The sequence below is a fragment of the Haplochromis burtoni genome, unplaced genomic scaffold (assembly GCF_018398535.1).
Source record: "Haplochromis burtoni strain Fernald_Lab_line unplaced genomic scaffold, NCSU_Asbu1 Contig_216, whole genome shotgun sequence".
In the NCBI taxonomy this organism is placed as follows: Eukaryota; Metazoa; Chordata; class Actinopteri; order Cichliformes; family Cichlidae; genus Haplochromis; species Haplochromis burtoni.
This window is the reverse complement of record NW_024582577.1, coordinates 505,170-526,330: the sequence shown is the minus strand read 5'-3', so window position 1 is coordinate 526,330 and position 21,161 is coordinate 505,170. Positions and strand designations below refer to the sequence as shown.

The window sequence follows — 21,161 nt, the reverse complement described above, 5'->3', positions numbered from 1 at the left end:
CTGGACTGAGTTAGAAAGCAGCTAATGTCCAAAGAAAAACTGTGAAAGACCTTGAGAAAGGATTATTAGTCAAGACCACTTAGAAAAAGTACAATAGAGTTTGGCTGCTGTGCAAACATAAAGAACTGTGGGGTGTCTTAAGACTTTTGCACAGTACTGTACTTGCTTACTACTAGTTAGCATTACTTGCTACTGATTAGGTTATTAATACACATTCCTTACCCTCCTCCGAGGTACGCAGGAGAACCATGAGGCTGTCATGCCCTTGTAACTCATTGAAGTAAGGCCGGATCTTGACCTCGTACTCGGTACCACTGTGCAGATCTGCTAAGATGGTACTGTAGTCAGACGTGGCCTCCACATCTTGGACCAGCCAGGAGCTGCCAATCGTTCGATAAAATATACGGTAACCCTGAACGTACCGTGACTGACGCGCAACCTAAAGAAGGTGGAAGACAAAAAGCACAAAAACATGGTCTCACATTTAAATCAGTTATCAAAAGCAGGGAAGCGTAACCAGCTGTTTCTCTACACGTTGATCTATTGGCGTCATATAATGCTGAGCAGAGTTTCTGAAGCTAATGTTTGGAGATTAGCCTGTCCTCCACACATTACAAGCTGACTTTGAAACCCATCAGTATTAATCTCACACTCCAAGAAATCTTGGCGCTCGTAGGAGACAGAACCATCGGCTTCTGCAGGTAGACAGACACCTCTCCCAGCTCTCTCTGCACCTGTCTGTGGTCCACTCCCTGTTCAGTCGGACTCCCATCTAAGACAGCAAAGAAATCTAATCAGTCCAGCCTGGCAACATGAAAACAAAACAGCTGAATAGCAGAAATTCAGCAAAAGCAGGGAACAACTTTTTGATGAAATTCAACATTGCTCCCGGCAGAAGAGCATCACACTGAGAAAGCAATTAGTTTTGAGACTGCACATGCAAAGCAAGTTTTATTTTTCCAAAGCATGTAGCACATTATCTCTGCCTCAGCTCTACATCCAGTATCTAAAATATACTGCCTCATGGAAACTGAAACCAAGACTGAACTGTGAAGAATCTAATGAAAACCACTACATCAAAAAAGGATTTTTTTGTCTTTCATCTTATGTAACTCACCCTGTGTCCTGACAGGCTCGGAGATCGGACTGGGGTCGCTGAGGCCGTACGAGTTGACTGCTCTGACGATAAAGAGATAAACGGTGTTGGGGAAGAGTCCGACAACAGTGTGCCTCTCCTGCTTCACATGGTCCGCTACGGTCTGCCAGGTACTGCCCACTGATTGGCTGCAAGACGGATAACGTCAAAGAAAACGACTATCTTAAAATTGAATTTCTTGTGATGAAGATCTGACTGTCAGAGTGAACGACTGAGATCAAAACAAGAGTGTGTGAACATGACTTAAAGGGTAGGTCAAGTCTTTATCGGGAGCGTGTTTGCTGCCTGAAAGAGTTCGGATAACTGCATGTAAAGTTGGCGCGAGGACTACAATAAACAGCTTCAAGAGATGCTTCTTTTCTCTCTCGTTATCTGTCGTGTTACCATGAGATAACAAGGTAATAGGCTTGATCACAGCTCTTCTGCTCATGCCCTAATTGCACAGACAGATGAAAGTAGAGCAGCCAGGAGAGATGTCAGGAGAGATCTGAATTTTGCATACTTAGGAAATACGGCAACTGCAGTTACGGTAGTCACCCTCATTAAGGGGTAAATACATTTTTTAATCTTGCGAGCATAAGAAAATGAAGTGTGATATCTCAAAGCAAGAATAGAAATTACCCGGAGAAAGAAAGCTATAAATATGAGCCATAGCTGTTTTTTTCTCTTCTTAATTAAATGGTAAATTATTTTGTCAGAAGAAAAAAAAATTACAAAAATGCAAAAAAAATAAGTTAAATCTCTTTTAAGCAGTTTCATATCTATTTTTTTAGATATACTTTAGATACACTTATTTTATTAAGTACACCTTTTCTTAAAAATATCCAATTAGCCAATCACAAAGCAGTAAGTAAAAGCTGTTCTGCATGGAGATAAGGTCGAGATGATGTGCTAAGGTTCAAGCCAAACAAGAGAATGAGGAAGAAAGGTGATATAAGTGACCTTAAATATCGTATGCTTGTTGGTGCCAGACGAGCTGGGATTACTATTGTTTTTCAGGGAATGGTCTGAAGAAGATAAAATATCTAGTAAGCGGCAGTTCTCTACGCGAAAATATCTTGCTGATGTCAGAGATCACAGGATAACAGCCAGGGTGCCAACACTAACTCAAATAAACACTTGTTACAAGTTACAACCATGCAGAAGTGCCTCTCTGAACATTGAAGCAGATTAGCTGCAGCAGCAGAAGACCACAGCAGGTTCCACTACTGCTAAAAAAACAGGAAATTAAAGTGGACAAAATGAGTAGATAAGTGTTGTCTGGGGCTCAGTTTCTCCTGCAACATTTGGATGGTAGAGACAGAATTTTACATAAACATCATGACAGGACTGATCATCCTGCCTTGTACTGTATCAATGGTTCAGGCTGCTGCTTGTGGCCCCTTAGTACCAACTGAACATTGTTTAAACACCACAGCCTGCCTGAGTACTGTCACTACCCAACAGGAGATTTATTCCGCAGTGACTGTGTGACGCTATCATGTCAACCAAAATCTCAGAGGAATGTTCCCAGCATCGGGTTCAATCTCTGCCATGAAGAATTAAGGCAGTTCTGAAGGCAACATGGGATCTTAAGTGCATTTCTTTACAGTGCTGCAGTGGTTAGCACTGATGGCTCACAGCAAAGCGGTTCTGTGTTTGAATCTGTGTGGTTTGCATGTGCTTACCCCAGCTTCCTCCCACAGTAAAATGACACACGTGTTAGGTTAATCGGTGAATAAAACTTGGCTGCAAGTATGGCTGTGAAGGGTTGTCTGTGTCTGTATTTTAATCCCATGATAGACTACCCAGGGAGTACCCCGACTATCACCCAATGACAGCTGGGACAGGCTCCAACCCCCCTCTCCCTGTGATATTTAAAATGGAAAACAGTGAATAATTTCTTCTAATCTCCTAAAAAGAAAACTAAAATAGAAAACTGACACCACAGTCTTAACGCAAATCAGTGCTAATCTTCTTCTGGCTGCAGCCCCATATTAAATGAACAGATATCAATCTTCTCGCTTGACGCTCAGCAGGCACGTGAACAAGAAATGTTTCAGCAGCCTCTGTTGAATGAGCAAACAAATTAAAGAAATCACCAGTCGCTTCTTGGATTCACGAGTTTCTGTTCATTGGAAGAAAAAAACCCCTCATAGCTGCTTCTCTCAGCTTGCTAACAAAGTTTTATTCCGTCTTTAATTGCAGCAGGTTATAATGATGACTACTGAATGAGCCCGGCGAGGATACAACAGCTTTATGCTGTGCAGGTACGGGCACTATCAAGCAGCATGAGTGCAGTTTAACATTTTCCTCAACTCCATGGAGGAGGAAATGGCGAGGCAATTACATCAAGCAGGTCACAGCTTTTTCTCCTTTCTTCTGTGCCTTTTTTCTCAACAAATGTTCTCCAGAGAAACAGTTTTGCCATTTAAGACTCGCATTTCTTTTTTTAAACCTTTTTTTGTGGTTTTGTTTTCAGTGAAAAAGGAAAATGTAACTGCTACATTTATGTAGTAAATACTCCATCTAGACTGCCTCCCTTTTAAAATCAAAAACATAACTCTTGCTATGTTTGGTATAAAAAGGCATACTGCAATCATAAAAGTGTTTCTTTCTTTGTTCCTTCTGATCCACAAAAACAAACAACTCATTGGAGTTGGAGCGTGTAGCACTGAATGGATTTTTATCAGCTCTGTGTGCAAGTGTGCCAGACTGAGCTTTCTGCCTGCACAGAAAGAAATATATGCGTGCTCGTGAGCGTGCATGTTTGTGTCTATACACTTTTTCTGTACCCCCCGTCCTGTTTCTATAATGAGTGAACTTCCAGCTCGGCTCACATCCCCTCCTGCCATTGCCCCAGGACAGGACAGAGCTGCCAAGCTGACCACTGCAGTAATTGTCTCCTCTTTCACTCTCCCTGTCTCGCTCAGGACTCTAGTTGGTTGTTAGGGCTGCTATGGCTCTCCTCGGAAAAGCCGCGGCTAAACACTGATGTGGTGGGTTTCACTTTGCAACGTGTGGTAACAGAAGTGTCTCTCCCTCAGGCAGAGATGAGTCATTTCCAAAGTCTAATGAGTCTAAATGAAGAAGACTTCATTATCTGGGAAGAGTCAGTCAGACAGTGAGACCTTTATCAAGGGTGGAAAGTTAAGTCGAGGCTGCCTGTTTAACTTTAAGTCAGGAAGACAGTATATTACGGTAATAAATAAATTAAGTAGATAAAATTCAAAAACCAAAATAATATGTGTTCTACTGCAGCTCCTTTCAGTTTGTCCTTGTTTGTGGGTCTCTCTGCCATTGAAGAGTTTCCCATTTCTCCATTTGAATTTGCCTGAATCTGAGCACAGAGTATAGCCCTGTGTCCATCACCTGTATTCATCCTGCTACTTTGGTCAGCAGTCACATCATCAATAAACATCAGTGATCCAGTTTCACTGTTAGCCATACACGCCCATGACATTGCCTCCACTATGTTTGACAGGTGATGTCACGCCGGATCGTGACCTGTTCTCTCTTTTGCAATTTTTTTCTTTTCCCCTCATTCTGGTTCATTTGAATTTCTTAGAAAGGTTTGTAGTCTTTTTAAATATTCAGTCTAACCTCTGGCTTGAACCTTGTTGTAAATTTTGTATTTCCATTCATGAAAGCGTCTTTTGGTTGTCAGCAATGATAAAGCTACCACATCGAAAGTGTTTGTAATTTGTTTTTGTTTTTTCTTAACCATGGAAATAATTCTGTCATCACTCATTTTAGCTGTCTTTAGTGATTTGTGACAGATGGATAGCAGCAAGTGTAAAAGGGAAGGTTAACAAGATGGTAATAAGACCGTCTATGATGTATGATTTGGAGACAGGAGGCCAAGCTGGAGGTGGCATAGTTGATTTTTCTTAGGCGTGACTGGGATGACAAGTGAGTACATCAGAGGGACAGCTCGGCTCACCTCAGCGGTTGGAAGACAAAGTTAGAGGGGCAATGCTCAGATGGTTTGGACATGTGCAGAGGGGAATAATGGATATATTTGACAAAGGATGTTGCATATGGAGCTATCATGCAGGAGGAAGAGGAAGACCACAAAGAAGATTTATGCATGCAGTAAAACGGACATGCAGAGCGCTGTTGGGGACAGGGAGGGAGATTATCTGCTGTGACAACCTCGAAAGGAAGCAGCCGTAAGAAAAAGAAGTGGATTTGGGCACTCCGAAAGTTTTTGCTGTCTCTAATTGGTTTATTTTGGGTGGGTGGGGGTGGGGTTCCATCCAGTAATAGCCTTAACTTGCACTAAAATCTCTTCAGGCCTCATAATCAAAATTACAGCCAAAATGTAGAAAATACAAATATAATTACACTTTTAATGAACTTCACATGACTTCATTTGCCACGAAGTAACAAGGGAACAGGCCTCACTTTGCCACAAAACTGCTCGTCAGTGCAGTTAATCGTGTGCCTCTGAAAATTGGGGACTCTATATATGAAAATGTCTGTAACTACTAAACAGTTTTTGTGAAACCTTTTGAATTAAAGCTGAAAGTCTGTATTTCTACCACTATAATCCATTATAGTGGAGTGCAGAGGCAAAGCTACCAGTATAAGGATTTAGAGCTTTAAAACACATTTCACCAGTTACACTTGTTAAAGCGTCTGGTAGCACCAGTAGTTTTTCATGGTCTTTCTTCATCTTCTATTAATGACATTCTGACTCAATATAGACCTGACCTCAGCAAGTCAACATGTGACCATTACTGGACAAAAAACCCCAACATCATCAAAAAGCATAAAAACCTTTCAGCAGTTTTTTTTTTCAAAGAGGACTGAGTGTGAAAAAGATTTCTGCCTTTCCTCTGATTTGAGGTTTTAGAAAATCTAACCCATGATGAGAGACTTTGGTCAGTCATGTTTCTTTTCAGACCAGATTTAGGGATGGGTACAAATAGAGACAATGTCTGTGAGACAAGAAGAAGAAGATCTGAGAGTGGAAATGGTTAAGCAGAGGAAATTCACCATTATTAAGGGTTTAAATCTATGTACAGCAAAGCAAAAAGTTATTAATAAGCTTTACTACTATAACACATTTTTAAAAAGCTTTGTCGTGTTTTACATTTGACCAGAGCTTTGTTTTTGCATTTAGTTTAATGTGGAGGGATTGATGGATGGATGGATGGATGGATGGATGGATGATGGATGGATGGATGATGGATGGATGGATAGTTAGCCTGTATTTGCTGTGATCTAGAAATTTCAGATAAACTGAGACAAGTCCACAAAAGACTGAAAAACTAAAGTATGCTCCTGTTTTGAAAACTCACCTGAAGGCTTCGATAATGTAGGAGGTGACAGCGGCCCCGCCTTCATGGGGATTGGATTGCCAGGTGAGGGTGACTGTGTTTTTGGTCACCTCTGTTATGACAGGCTTCTGTGGAGGTCCTGGAAGCTGGATGAACTCAGAAGCTCTGGACACTGAAGAACCTCCATCTTTCATTACAGAAACACACACACACAAAAAAAACATAATTACATCATATCAGTGGGCTAAGTTTGATTAACATTTTATCTCAAACTGTACTTTGTCTTGTGGAAGCTACAGATTGTGCTCCTATGAAGAACACTGGCAGACTAAGTAGTTTCTTGGGAAAGGAGGTGTAGTTGAGGAGTGACAGAGTGTGAAGTGTAACAGACAGAGAGACTGTGGCGAGTTTCAGTCTAAGTACCTCTGACAGTCAACATCCCACTCCAGCTCGACTCTCCTGTGGTGCTGGAAACCACGCACGTGTACATACCCGAGTCCGTGTCCTGTTAAACAGCAGTCAGCATTTGAGACAGACTTGAAAAAAAATGACACAATAAATGCGACAAACACTTTCACTTTTTCAGCAATTTCTGCTAATTTTCATTTTATGCTTCTACTCCACTAGACTTTTACGACATGTCAAAAAGCAGTTTTATACATAGAAGAAGTTCTATAAGGCATGAGCTAGCCATAGCATCCACCACAGCAGTAGTGAAGTAAATCAAAAATAAAGAAGCTAAGCCTGCAAGCTAGTTCAGGCAGCTTGAGTTGCACAGCTTTTCATACATCACACACCAAACTCATCCTCCCTTATTGGTTTGTTTAAGCTGTAAATGTAGCGTGTCACTGCTGCTACCCCGCATCATTACCTGCTCTTTCAACCCCTTCACCACCCCAACATCCACCTGTAAGCTCCAAGGGTGATTCATACTCATCTCTGCCCTGTTGCTACATGTAAATACTGCAGGGAGCGAGGAGCTTGCAGACAGCACGCTCTAACTGTTGCTACGGGCCTGCTGTGATTTTGACCTTGGCGCTGTGTCTTGTTCTTTCTTCAGTAGTTGATGCCACCCACTTTCGTGCAACTGACTCTACTCAGCTATTGAGCCAAAGTACTTAAGACCAGAGAGAAGAGAGCTCCAGTGCTAGAGAGGCTTTTTTGGTTCTGAAGCTCGTGAGCTGTTTGTGTTGTTGGTCATTAACCTTTTTAATTTGTGCTTTTGTTTAGTGACTCCTGGGCTTTGCTATGTTTCTCTTCTTTTGAGTTGGATAGCAGCTCGTCCATCTCTGTCTGTTTAATTATTAATCAAAAGCTTTACTTTCATATTTTGCCTTCATCTCTCTTTCATCAACACTTTTTTTTGTAACTTTACCTTTTTAGGGGAATGTAACATTATAATGAAGCTTATGTGTGAGTAATATCAGTGATCACTCATCTGCCTGCTTTCCTGGGTCTATTACATCACTTCCTCTTTCCCACAGTGTCAAATTCAATGCCAGCATCGCTATAGTCCATCTAGTCCAATCATTTTCTTGCATGTCTCTTAAGAGCCAATCATGTCTCTGTCAGCGTACTTTAAATCTCAGCGATCTTCTGTCACTCTGCCTTTCAGGCCCTTGCAGCCCACCTCCTCCTCCCCCATCTCTGCCTCACCCTGGTCACTCAGCGCCCCATCCACGCCTCCATCTTCATCTTCACCCTCAGCTATACTCTAGTGGAGTCCTATCATAATTCCTATCATTGTTCGGATAAACCATCCTGCTGTGATGGTTTATCAGAGTCTAATCGCCAAACAGCTTGTTAATCAAATTCTGTATCTTAATAAATCATGTTCATTTTTTTCCAAGTGACCTCTCTTTATCTAACTCATCACAGCTTAAAAGGAAAGACTTAAACAGTTTTAACTTTGATGCGATTTCGAATCTAATTTACCAAATTTGAGCCAGCAAAATCAAAAATTAATCAAAAGTAACATTCAGCCACTATAAATATATTTTTTCTCTTCATGAATAAAATGAATAAATGTAATTTTGCATTTTAAGCAATAAATAGCAATGTGCTTTCCTATAATTTTCTCCTTTTTGAAAAAAACAAACAAATTATTAGATTATTATGGTAATTATATTTTAGCAAAATGTCAATTTGTGTGTTCTGGCAGACTAACTATTACAGAAACATACAAAGAATGATTTTGATGGCATAAACCTTACACTGAATTTGCTAAACATTTTATGTCAGTAACAATTTTTACCTTGAATATTTAATTCATCAAGAGTTGATGTGCAACTTGAGTGTTATTGAGCAGTAAATATTTAGCCATCTCTCACTTGAGAAAGCATTAGTTCTTAATAGCTAATAAATCGAGAGTTTAAACAACTTTAGTTAATGTGTTGCTGTGTCTCTCTTTGGGGCCGCATCAAGACGAGCATCTGGCGGGAAAATCTGCCAAATCAAACATGCAGAACTACCCGCTGTGGCGACCCCTTACAAATGAGGGAGCAGCTGAAAGTAGCTTTAGCTTTAATTAGAACAACTTTAGCAATTAATAGTTTTGCATCACAACAAAATGATCATAAATAATGGCTACAGTGATTGTTATTGGTGTAATAGTGTTTATTTGCTTATGTGATGAAAATAGCAGTGATTAATTATATATTGCTTGTGCATTGGCTCAGTGCAGTATGCATCTGCCAACCAAGTTAAAGATCTGTGATCTGATTTTGGGTGGAGGCACAAATCCTTGTGGGGAAGGGCATCTGTCATTAGAATCCACCAAATCAAACATGCTGAGCTACCTGCTGTGATGACCCCTTGTGAATAAGGGAGCAGCCAAAAGAAGCATTATATGCTGTGTTGTGTCCAACATCAACTATTAAAAGACTGTGATTAAATTCTGATGACATCAGAATAACAAGATATCTTATGTAGGATGTATTTATTTAGGATTAATAGATGTTAGCAAGAGTTTTTACTGAGCAGTGTGATCACTGTAACTCCTACGATGTTAAATGCTGCCAGATAGTCAAAACCGCTGCAGTCTTTTTTCTTCTTTGGCTTCAGTCCTGCGATACAAGCAGAGAGCTTTTAACACAAACAGTTCCTAAGTCTGATCAAGAGGATGGTGCCTAAATCTGACCAAACAGCGAACAAAAACCAAAGTGATTGAAAGCTAAACTAAAGAATGAGCGAAAACCGCAGAAACCACGGTCTCCGGGACTTCCTGGGTGACCCCAACTGCCCACTTATATGCTCTTTCAGTTGATGCAATAATTTATTGCAAATGATAGTTGCCTGACTGAAATTTCATAATGATGTCCATTCGATGCTCTGTGAAGAGCAGTTTTATAATTATACACAGAATATTAATGTCCTTGAGAGGGCTGCTTCATTTAAACCCAGATAATTATTCTTTCATTGTTAATGCTGTATTTCTCACATAATGTGCTGTTTTTCTGCGAGGTGAGCTGACCCTCCGCTGGAAATCATTACAGCAATTGTGCTAGAGTCTAATTAGTACCAAAATATAAATGCAGATCTTTCTATCAGTTGTTTTGGACATTTTTGTGAGGAAACTATTAAGTGTCTCACTTCAGCCAGCAAAAGCATTTAAATAAGAAGCGAGCAGTAAACAACTCATACGTGTCGTTATATTAGCGATGACATTATAAACGCATACAACACGCTTCTCTGTGATGTCTGCAACCATCGGTTACGTAGCACATCAACGCTTATTTGGAGGTGTCTGCCATTTGGTGCATTTTCACTGACAACGAGTGGGAGATGCTGATGAGAGCAGTGAGACGCAACCAGCACAGTTAACACAGTGAAAGACACCCAAAAAAAGATTATCTTCAGAGTTGAGTGCAGCTGCAGAATAAGGTGATAATTTTAATAAATTTCAGCTCCGTCACAAGAGCCAGCCTTTCTCACAGCACGCACAGACATTTGAATTATTGTTAAGATAAAAATACGATAATGCCGCTGACAAATTTAAAATGCTAGACCTGCTTGCAACTGTTGTTCAGCTTTAAGCTCCTACGCTTCAATAAATTATTCAAAAGGCATATTTAAAGGTTTGCTACAAAAAAGCAAAAACACGTTTTAAAAAATATTTTAAAAAATGTAAAAATTGGCACTTATACCTTTAAGCTCCAGGTGAAACTGGACCCAATTAAGCAGCCATGTTTGTGCAATTAAATGCAAGCCACGCACACTCCATCCACATTAAGCAACTGTCACCGAGCGACACTACGCCCCACCCGACCTTCTTTTTATGTTATGAAGTGTACAGTATGTGCCTGCATGCTTCACTGATACGCTTGCTGTTCGCTCTGGCCGTGTCCTGGCTGAGAGCCAGTCTGCTGGAACTATCCTCAGACCGTATGAGATCATCCACCGCAGTGTTGACCTCTGGCTGACAGACCGCACAGCTTGTGGGCAGGTGAACTTCTTCAGATGACTCCAACTACAGCTAAAATATTGATGGTGGGTTGGGCAGCAGCAGGGCAAATATATTTAGTCCCTCACTCATCATCTCCGTGTCCCCATTTTTTCCCCCTTTGTCAACCCCTTGATGCCACACTAATGCATCTCTTCTGTTCCATTGAGCACATTGGCATGGCAGATTTCCCCTGCCTCAGCGGTGCACCGGACCAAACCTTAATGCTCCAAGTTAGCTGAGCACCACTGCTGAGAAAAAGGATGAAGGAGGACGTGAATAAGCACATTCCAGCCAGGAGATTTAATTAAAAGCCGGTTAGATGATGAATCATCTATCGCCAGTCAATTAATGTAAATGATGCTGCCTTTGCTCTGTCCTGCACAGGCTCGCTGACCTCCAGGTGGGGTTATTGCACAAAGGGGTTTCTGACTGCTCTTCCATCAAAGCAGAACACATTAGCATTTACAAACAAGCACCTTCATTAACATTACAATTACACACCGCATGAGCACATAATTACACTGGAGAGATACGCACCGCCTTAGAGAGATTGGTCTTTTTAACTCAGACTCACTTTAATTTTACAAACAGAAATGGAATTGCTGATGGAAATGAGGAAGAAATGGGTTACTATGAGGGCTGCGGGGAAGGTGACAGACGGTCAGAGATCACACAGGTATTTTATTCTCCACAGTTTTTTTTTATATATAATTTCCATCTTTCCGTGCACACTCCGTCTTTCCTTCCGCTCCTTCCATTTAAGAGCAACTGCCTTTCAGAAGTCGCTTGTTACGTGCCCTTTCCAACAAATGCCTCATCCGCACACACCCAAACACATACACACCTTTACGTCTGCGATTTGCAACGTGCCATTTTCCATCAAGGTCAGTCGAGGTGTATTTCCCTGAAGTCTCTCTCCGTCCTTCTCCCATGAAATCTCGACTGAGGTACCTCCATTTACACGGCAATAGAGCTGTGCCGTTGCACCCCGAGATACGGTCTGATTGGCTGGGCCTTGGCGAATGATTGGCGGGATACGACCTGAAGGACCTGCCAGTTTGAGTGAAGAAGAGGCGGAGTATTATGTTAGGGGTGATATCCTTGTTCCAATTAGATCACAGTGCAGAAAAGTCAAGACGGACAGATAACATTAGGAAGGCATATAAAAGGTCTGCAGGAAGGACGGCTTTATAAAGTCGCCAGGAGCTGGAGGGCAAAGGGTAAAAATACTTAAGATGCTTAGTAAGCAGAAAACAATAGGCTGTATAAGGAGTAAAAGAAAGCTTAAATCTGGTGCTTACAAGCTGCCTGTGGGAAAACATTAAGCCTTCAATTCATTGCTCATCCAGCATGGGGTCTCTAACTGCGCACCGTCTCTGTCTGCATGGGCCTCATTGTTGTGCACCTACTAAGTAATTAATATGTTTTCCCCTCATTAGCTGATGGTGCAGAACAAAGAATCAACCCCTCAGGTTTAAAAGTAACTGTACCTATTGAGGTCTTACCTCCCTCCACCTCCAGCAGTGCCTTGGTCAGAACACTTCCTGCTACACTGATGGCCTGGCAGATATAAAAGCCCGAGTCCTCAGGGTGGACATCTGTGATGGTCAGCTCTCCATTCATGGAAACAGAGTAACGACCAGACTGGGAAGGCGGCTGGCCGGGGAACAACAACATCTAAACAGAAAAATGCATGCAGCAAAAAGTAAATCAATGTTTTTATTGTCAAATCATTTACCTCAGCTATTTGAGTACGTTTATAGAAAAGGAAATAGGACTAGAACAATTTCAGTCGCAATTTCCTGCAGCTCAAATTGGCTGTTTGAAATGGCTGGTTGTGTCTAAGGAAAACTTTAATGTGGACCCAAATAAAACTGAAAAACAAAGCCAAAGCGTCATATTTAAAAGGCTATGTTCAGCCGCAATCACAAATTCCCAGAAATCCACTCATCAAAAGCATATGTTTTATTTTTAGATCAGTCTGTGGAAGCTTCATTCTTTCTCTTTGAGTCATGCACAAAAGCATGTACTGCAGTTCAGATTTTTCTTTTGCCAATGTTCTTCTCATACACTCCAGGACAACCTCACTAACATTGCCAAAAAAGTTTAAAAAAAACCCACACACACTGATATCCCACTCCTCACCCTGTGCACCACATTCAGGCTTGGACACATCAGGACTTATATCGCTCCACGTTTTAGATTTTGGAGAACTCTAAAAATAGCAGCACATTTGAAAGTGTCCCAGAGGTGCTGATGGAGGTGACCTTGAAGTGGAGCACTGGCCACATTTAAGTCAGGTAAGATTTAAGAGCTTCACCTTCCCATGGTCACCAAGTGTTTGCTCATAGGGGGGGGTCATCGGATTGTTGGTGTTTTCTCTGTATTATTATAAGTCCTTTTTTTTTAAATTTATGATCCCACCTTAAAAGAATAACTCATGGACTCAAGTCCCTGAAAAATATTACAGATATTCATGTGCAGCTCCAGATTAGTTATTATTATTTGGTGATCCTGTAACTTCTCATGCAACACCACCATAAGATCAAAATGAAATTTGTCGCCGTGCCTAATGAATAAAAACCTGCAAAGCTAATGACATTCCCATCAGACTCAGCTCTGCTTGTACTTTTACTGCTAATTAGTACGTCTTCCATTAATTACATCCTCCCAGAGATGAGCTGTGGATCCTTACTTTTAGTTGATGAATTGTGTAAAGAATTAATAAATCATTAAAGTAAAACTGTTGTCAAATTAGTTTTGACACATTATTTTACATGTTTTCACCCGAATCCGGGGCTCAAACTATTAACTTCTAATGATAATCTCACATTTGAAAAAAGAAAAAACCCTGAAAGACTCTGGTTGTTGTGTTGTTTTTTGGGGGGGGATGATGCCTGTGAAACTGACATTTTATAGCTATCCCATCTTGTTTTCCTGTAAGTGAGATAGATGGGAACAAGGGGGAGGGATGCATCAATCCATTCAGCCATCCATTTCATTCCTCTAAGAGGCTTAGACTCCAGTGGAGGGACCGAGGTTATAAGGCTACAGATAATCCCACATATACAGCAAAAAGCCCTACAAACAGCCAAGCAAGGCATCAACCTATCCTGCCGACTGAAGCTTATTCACAAAATCAGTAGCTCAACTTCCTGTTTGCTCTGTGGAACCTTTCTGAAAACACCTGAAGCTTCTCCTCCACTCCTGAGTCAGTGAACCCAGCTGCCATTAAGCAACATGGCATTTGTGGTCAGGAATAATGTGGAAGGAGGGCAGCATTCGTCTGCAATCCTGGCCTGAAGAAGCAATTTCCACACCTGGTGTGCTTCCTGGAAGCCCTCTTTCAGTCTCTTCTACTTTCTCTTCCCTCTCCTGTCGACTCCCCCAAAGCCAGAGTGGCACGCAAACAGGAGAAAGATTTCTCGCCAACGCAATGTCTTCCAACACTTTGTCTCTGCGCATATCTCTGAGCCAAATGCAAATGTGCTGCATTATCTCGCTCGCCTCTCGCTTATTTCGCCTGGAAAAATGTGTCTTGATCAGTGTGGGCAACTCTAAAAAAGAGGTGTCAGAAAAAGTAAGATTAAATCAGACAAAAAAACCTGCTCACATTGTGGTGAGTCGTTCTCGCCTTTTAAACAAAGAAGGTGTGAAACTCTTGACTATTGATGTGATAAAGAATACTTGAAGTAAAGTTTACAAAGAATGCGCCAAGTGCTCATGAAGAGCAAGCCCGGGCTTGTTAGGGGAGCAAATGTATTTATATTCACTCATTTGGTGTCCTGGATGTCTCTGTTGCTGCAGTATTTAGCATTAGAGAGCGCCTTGTGCTTTGCTCCAGCCTCTTACCTGGCTGCCCTCTTTCTGCCAGAAGATGGCAGGTGGAGGGTTTCCCGTGGTGCCACATTGGAAGGTGATGCTCCTCCCCTGGGTGGCAATCTGGTCTCGGGGCTTTGTAGCAATCTGAGGTGGTACTGGAAGAGAAGGAGGAGTGTGACCACCCATTAAAAGTCATACTTGTGCATGAAATGGCCTGCTTTATGAACGCTCCCTTTTTGCTGAAAAGCCAACCCAATTTTCTCCTCTATAATTTATCAGTGGGAAAGTGTTCATTTAATTTGAATGGGAAGGAACCATTCTGAATCCAATATGGCAAACCATTTTAAAGACGCCAACACTATAGCAACGATATTTCTTTACTTCCCCCTTTTCCTTAGGAATGCAAACACAGCAAAATGGTAGTTTCTTACTCTTTGTGCCATCCATAAGGGCGCATACTTGCTGATTCGCTGTATTCGGCACATTATTTTCACAGCAGCAAACAAACTGCTTCTAAGCAGTTGTAGCTGCTTGAACCAGTTTTAAATATATATTCGATTTGGAAGCCAGGATGAGAAACTGCCAAAGAGGAACTCTCTGAAGACCTAAGTTGCTTAATGAAGCAGGAAGGAAGCAAACAGTTGCCAAGTAAATGTAGTGAAGTAAAATAAAGTAATATAATAAAGTGGATCTATAAAACGTAATGATATTGAAATACTGAACGTCTCTCGGTTTAGTTATTTTCCAAAACCGCTGTTAACCCCGAGCTGGATCGATAAAGCGCTCGTTAGCTGTTAACGAGTGAGATTTAAGAGTCTTTTCTTTGACCTTCTGAGTTTTTTGATCTGTTGCTACATACTCATCATCATCGCCCTCTCGTCCTTAATGAGAAAAATCACCTCCATGTCCTCTTAAAGAGAAAAAATGGGGGGCGGGGATGAAAGAAAATCATGGCAGCAAAAGCCAGCGTCATTCTGATGACATTTACTGAGTTATTTTGGGAAAGGTCTGAGAAGAGCTGCCAATTTCCAGCTTGGGTCAGATCACCATGTTATCCACATCATCACATCCTCTGTAGATTTACACTGACCACTGCATTCTGCCCCCGCCTGAATAATTGGCTCTCACTTCCCACCAAATGGGAAGCTTCTCTAGCCTGGATGCATCCTCTCTACAAATCTCTGCATAGTGCATATGGTGCATATGTAGCTGCACACACAAACACACACACACACACACACTTGTATTAGGGCGCACAAATGCATATTTGGCTCAATACACAAGACAACTGAGTCATCTGTGTCGTGTCTTAATATTCTCACCGAGAGCATTTTCCCAGCCGCAGAACATCTTTTATCATTATAGTGTTGTGATGATCTTTCTGTGAAGTTTTTTTTCTCTTTCTTCAGATGTTATAATGTCTTTCAGCAGATCTGATGTGTTAGTCACATATAGCACAAGATTGCTCTTATTTATTTCATATTCACTTTGGCGCTACTTGTGGCTGTTTTTTATCATGGAGTCTTAAAGTGACTCTAAACCATTTTAAAGACTTTATGTAGATTTTGATTAAGATTTGCAATGTATATCATTTTAATTCTGTAAGTCCTGTTTTAGTTAGAAGTCTAGCAGCTGGTGCAAAGTAGTCCGTCTGGGAGAAAGGATATTGGGAATATGAGCTCTTGGCTTTATGTCCCAATTAGAGATTTAACTGTGTGTTACTGTTGTCTAGCTGAATCATGATAGTTCAACTGGTTTAAATCTATTTTTAAATCTCCAGCACTGTGTTGCCAGCCAGCTTGTTGGTGCAAAAATTCTATTTTATGCCTGTCAGTCTTTGCTATCTTTGCCATTTTTCCTAAATTCACATAAAGACATGACAAGACGTAATGTGTTTTTGCAGCAGGTTGCAAGCAGCAAAGTGCCTAAAGATACTATTTAAAATCGGTTCTTCAAAATCTCTGTGCAGACATGTTGTTGGTTTCCTTGAGTTTGATGTCTTTTTCTGCACTTAAATGATTCATAGGTCAGTGTTAAGGTGCTTCTTTCTTGGTCAGTTCCAAGGACTGGGCTGAAAATGATTGAAAAATCAACCAGTGTCCAAAGAAAACCCTTGAATGACCTTCAGAAAGCCTGGAGAACTGATGCACAAGACCACTTTCAAAATATTACAGGAAAATCTGGCTCTTTCAAAGCTAAATATAAAGACATGAAGGGTACCTTTTGCAAGTACTGTGTGTCCTTTACTGGGGTTTTATAAAGCAGAAATAAGAAGGTGAGTTTGATCTGGACCTGATTTATTGAGAAAATAAGCCCAATGATGTCGTATTGATGCCATCAGTCTTATCTTGACTAAAGGCCAAAATTAGAAGCTTACACAAAAAAACAAATTCATAAAAAAGTTGGAATTTGAGGAGTATTATGGGAAATGTAGGCAACACTGTTTTTGAAACTTGACCCAAATTAGGCGCTTGACAAAAGCACAATAAATATCAAGGTAATTGTGATCTTGATGGTCAAAAGCTTGATGCATCTCCACCAAACATATTGCTAGTACTAAGTCTAATGATAGAATATTAGTTTAAGTGCTCTGTAATAATGGATGAGGTCAAATACGTTGTTATTTCAGCCTCAGTTTAGTTATAATTAAAAGCCTTTCAGCTGCATTTTGAACTCCTCCAGCTGCAAAAGAGAGAAGGATTTAGAAATTATGGTGCTACACTCTTCTCAACACAGCAGATGTGTGTTTGATAGGAGTCCTTAATCTGCTGTACATTAAGTCACTGTGTCTGGGGCTTACTTAATGCCTGACTGCAGCAACAGGCATGTTGTCAACATGTCAGTACCTAATGGAGGAACTCATTTACACCATTAGGCATTTATAGTTGCTTTTAAAAACCATTAAGAACGTCATACAGAAAATATTTTTTTCTAGACAAATGAGCAACATAAATGCCCTTCTGTGGAGAAGAATTAGATGGAAAGTGAACTCACAGAGCCGGCCGACCGGAATGATGATAGAGTTTGAAACGGAGAGAGATGGAGAATTAATGAGATGGATGAAACGCTGAGCAACTAAACGGAAAGTATAGCATGTAAAAGCACAAAGAAACAAAACAGAAAAGTGTGAACAGAAAACCGCTTGGTTCGGATTTCATTTACACTGAAAAAGGCATTAGCGGATGAAGTCGTCTGAGACTATTTAAACCAAGACACCGAGTGAGTGAAAAGGACGAGGAGGGAGGAGGGAGATAAAGAGACAGGAAGAGAGGAGGTGGGGGAGTCATGTCTTATTAATATTGAGACTGCTCTCTGGCAGTGAGTTAACCCACACATCTACCAAACATCTGTCAAATGGCGTAATCCATACGGTTTAGCATAAGCTCCTGGCAGCACCGCTGGACAGGGACTGATATAACACAGTGAGCGTTGGACATCAAGTGGGAACAGGCTTTGCATGATGCAGCTGCCATGTGACTCTACCTTATACGTGAAAATGGCCCTGAATTGAGAGCTTTTTTATGCATGTCTAAGTGTGTGAGTGTGTATATGTGTGTGTGTGAGTTTGTATACAATATGCATGATGTGCTTCTCACCGTGCACCTGCAGCATGGCTGAAGCCTCCGTCTTGCCCACACTGTTCTCTGATGTGCAGGTATACGTCCCTTCATCCTGCTCTTTCACGCGGAACAAACGGAGGTTGTTGCCGTTGCGGATTTCAAACCTGTGAATAAAAAGCGAGTTAATGAAAGATCTGGCGGATGCATAGCAAAATAAATAAATAAGTAACCATAATAATCTCCACAAAGTGAAAAATTCTGCCAGTGGTTTGGGGTAATGGAATTTCTTGTCCTTAGAAGGATTTCTTTGCTATCAGGTGGCATTATCTTGAAACCGGTGGAACAATGTGTCTTATCTGCTTTAGATATTGTCACAGGCTCCAGGAAAATGACTGAAACTGATGAAAATCAATTAGAAAGAAATGAGATTACCTCAACACATCGAAGGATTTTTCACTTGGTTTTGTACGGGCAGTAGATTAAATATAAAGACAGAGCAGAATTATTTATATTATGTAAGTGTAACTCTCTTTGTCTACGCAAGGCGTACAATTACTGAAACACAAAGAGTAAAATCTGCTTAAATTCCATTTATTTCATGGATCAGTGAGCAACCAAAGGAAGACATGAAATGGAAAAAGATGAAAGACAGAAAGGCTCTTTGCAAACATGAAACAACAATCTTCATCATCCTGTTGCCAAGTGGACAAATAAACTCTTACACCGCAGTCACCGTGACTTTGCTTTTTGTGCAGGTTTTGCCAAAATTGTTCAGGACATACATTTAAGCATTTGGTCTCCCATTAATGGATAATACAGTATATGGACACGTTTAATGAGACGTATATGAGTAGCATTTTAAAATGTCTCTATAAAGACTCTTACACCAGGCTTATGTAGGGATCACCAAGTTTAAAGTAAGACTTCCCAATTGACAGAAAAATCACAGACTTGTCATGCTTAATATGAATATTTATTCATTTATGAAATATTACCGACTATCACATTTTGCTACAATCCCCAGTGTGTGCAGGTCATGTTCAATATAAGAATATAATAATTAATAAATCAAGGGCCATATGTTTGACACAGTTTTGTGAAACTGTTGGAAAATAGTCAAAGCCAGTTAGCTTTCCCCCATTTCCAGTAACACATCCCTTTAGTGGCTACTATCACAAGCTTCAAATTAAGCTGTAATCTGTAAAAGACTCTAACAGCAGCAGCCAGTGTGGAGCAGGACTGCATTAACTCACTAAATTGAAAATAAGTAAGTAAAATTATATCTACATAAAATGTGAAAATTCTTTATGTGAAGTTCATATCTCTGCTGTTTAAGTCATTAAGCTGTTAAGTTTCAAAATAATAGAATTATTTATCAGTTTTGGCTAAAAATGATTATTATAGCGCCATTACCATAAGAAAGCATGAAACTTCTCTCCATAAAATTCTTTCAGTCTTTTCATTTTTTATGAAGTTTTGAAACAAGATGTGACTAAAGTACAGACTTTCATCACTAATTCAAGGCGTTTAACACAAACTGATCAAGAATTAAAACTGGTTTTTACACAAAATCCACTTTTTTCAGAGGCTCAGAATTAATGTGACAAACTAAAGTCTAGATTTCATGGTCACCGCCAAACGCTGTGTTTCCTCCCTTAAGATGCTCTGCCAGGCCTTTCCTGCAGCCGCCTACACTCGCTGCTTGTTTGTGGGTCTTTCTGCCTTTGTTTCTGTCTTCAGTAACTGAAAAGCACGCTGTGTTGGATTGGGATCACATGGCTGACTTAGCCATTGAACATTATCCCATTTCTTTGGCTTGAGAACCTCTTGGGCTGTTTTTGCAGTATGCTTTAGACTAGTATTCATTTGTACTGTGAAGTGCGGCCCAACCAGTTTTGCAGCATTTGGCTGAATCTGAGCAGAAAGTATATCTCTGTACACGTAAGAATTCATCCTGCTACTTCTAGCAGCGCTCACATCATCAGTAAACATTAGTGATGTTTCCACTGGCAGGTATACGGGCCTATGCCTTAACACTGCCTCCACCATGTTTGACAGATGATGTGGTACGCTGGATCAGACCGCCAAAGTATGCTTCTTCATACTTTTCTCGTCCGGTCATTCTGATACATCTCGGCTTCATCTGTCCAAAGAATTTTTTCAGAGTCTAATCTGGCCTTGCTGCTCTTCCTGTTGAGTGTAACCAGTGGTTTATTGTTCTCTGTATTTCCATTCACAAAGGCATCTCATTGCAAACTTGACATGGACAGTCTACCTTTTGATTTAGTTGGATTTTCAGGGAAGTAATTTTTCAGTTCCATCTGCGGTCTTTCAGTCCATTTAGTATTTCTAAGGTGGCCAGTTTTTTTTTAAAGAATGTAGCAGAATGTTGATCTGGCCACTGCTAAAGTTTTTGCTGTCTCTTTTATTCTGATTTATTTTGTTTTTTTAAACTTTGCCTTCCTTCACTTGGATACACATCTCTTTGGCTCTCATGTTGATAGATCCAGTGAAAAGATACCAAATGCAATATCATTACTTGGAATCAATTCCAGGACTTTTAACTGCTTAATTTTTGATGGTATAACAACAGAGCCGGCCTCATGTGGCCATGGAAATGCTTGTCAGTAAATGATCCAGCCTCTGAAAATTGGAGAAGTTTTAATTCCTAAACACTTAATTCAGTACTTTTGTCAATCCTGTTGAATCAAAGCTGAAAACCTGCAGTTCAATCACAGCTTGATAGTTTGATTTAAAAGCCACTGTGGTGGTGTGCAGATATAGTTACAAAAATTGCAATTGTCCAAATAGTCATGTATTTAGTCTAGATAGATAGATAGATAGATAGATAGATAGATAGATAGATAGATAGATAGATAGATAGATAGATAGATAGATAGATAGATAGATAGATA

The 21,161-nt window shown here is 40.5% G+C and overlaps 1 protein-coding gene across 2 annotated transcripts in view; it reads right to left on the bottom strand.

Annotated features, from left to right (window-relative positions):
* Window positions 1-21,161, bottom strand: part of zgc:77784 (uncharacterized protein LOC402947 homolog) — a 74,537-nt gene that overhangs the window by 18,691 nt on the left and 34,685 nt on the right. For both annotated transcript variants that reach the window (XM_005937889.3, XM_005937890.3), the window contains exons 6-14: window positions 18,283-18,410; window positions 14,717-14,841; window positions 12,370-12,541; window positions 11,709-11,914; window positions 6,844-6,925; window positions 6,442-6,607; window positions 1,118-1,284; window positions 651-772; window positions 223-439 (exon numbers count right to left, since the gene is read on the bottom strand). In XM_005937889.3, coding sequence (XP_005937951.1) covers window positions 223-439; window positions 651-772; window positions 1,118-1,284; window positions 6,442-6,607; window positions 6,844-6,925; window positions 11,709-11,914; window positions 12,370-12,541; window positions 14,717-14,841; window positions 18,283-18,410 — 1,385 coding nt within the window. The remainder of the gene's footprint in view (window positions 1-222; window positions 440-650; window positions 773-1,117; window positions 1,285-6,441; window positions 6,608-6,843; window positions 6,926-11,708; window positions 11,915-12,369; window positions 12,542-14,716; window positions 14,842-18,282; window positions 18,411-21,161) is intronic.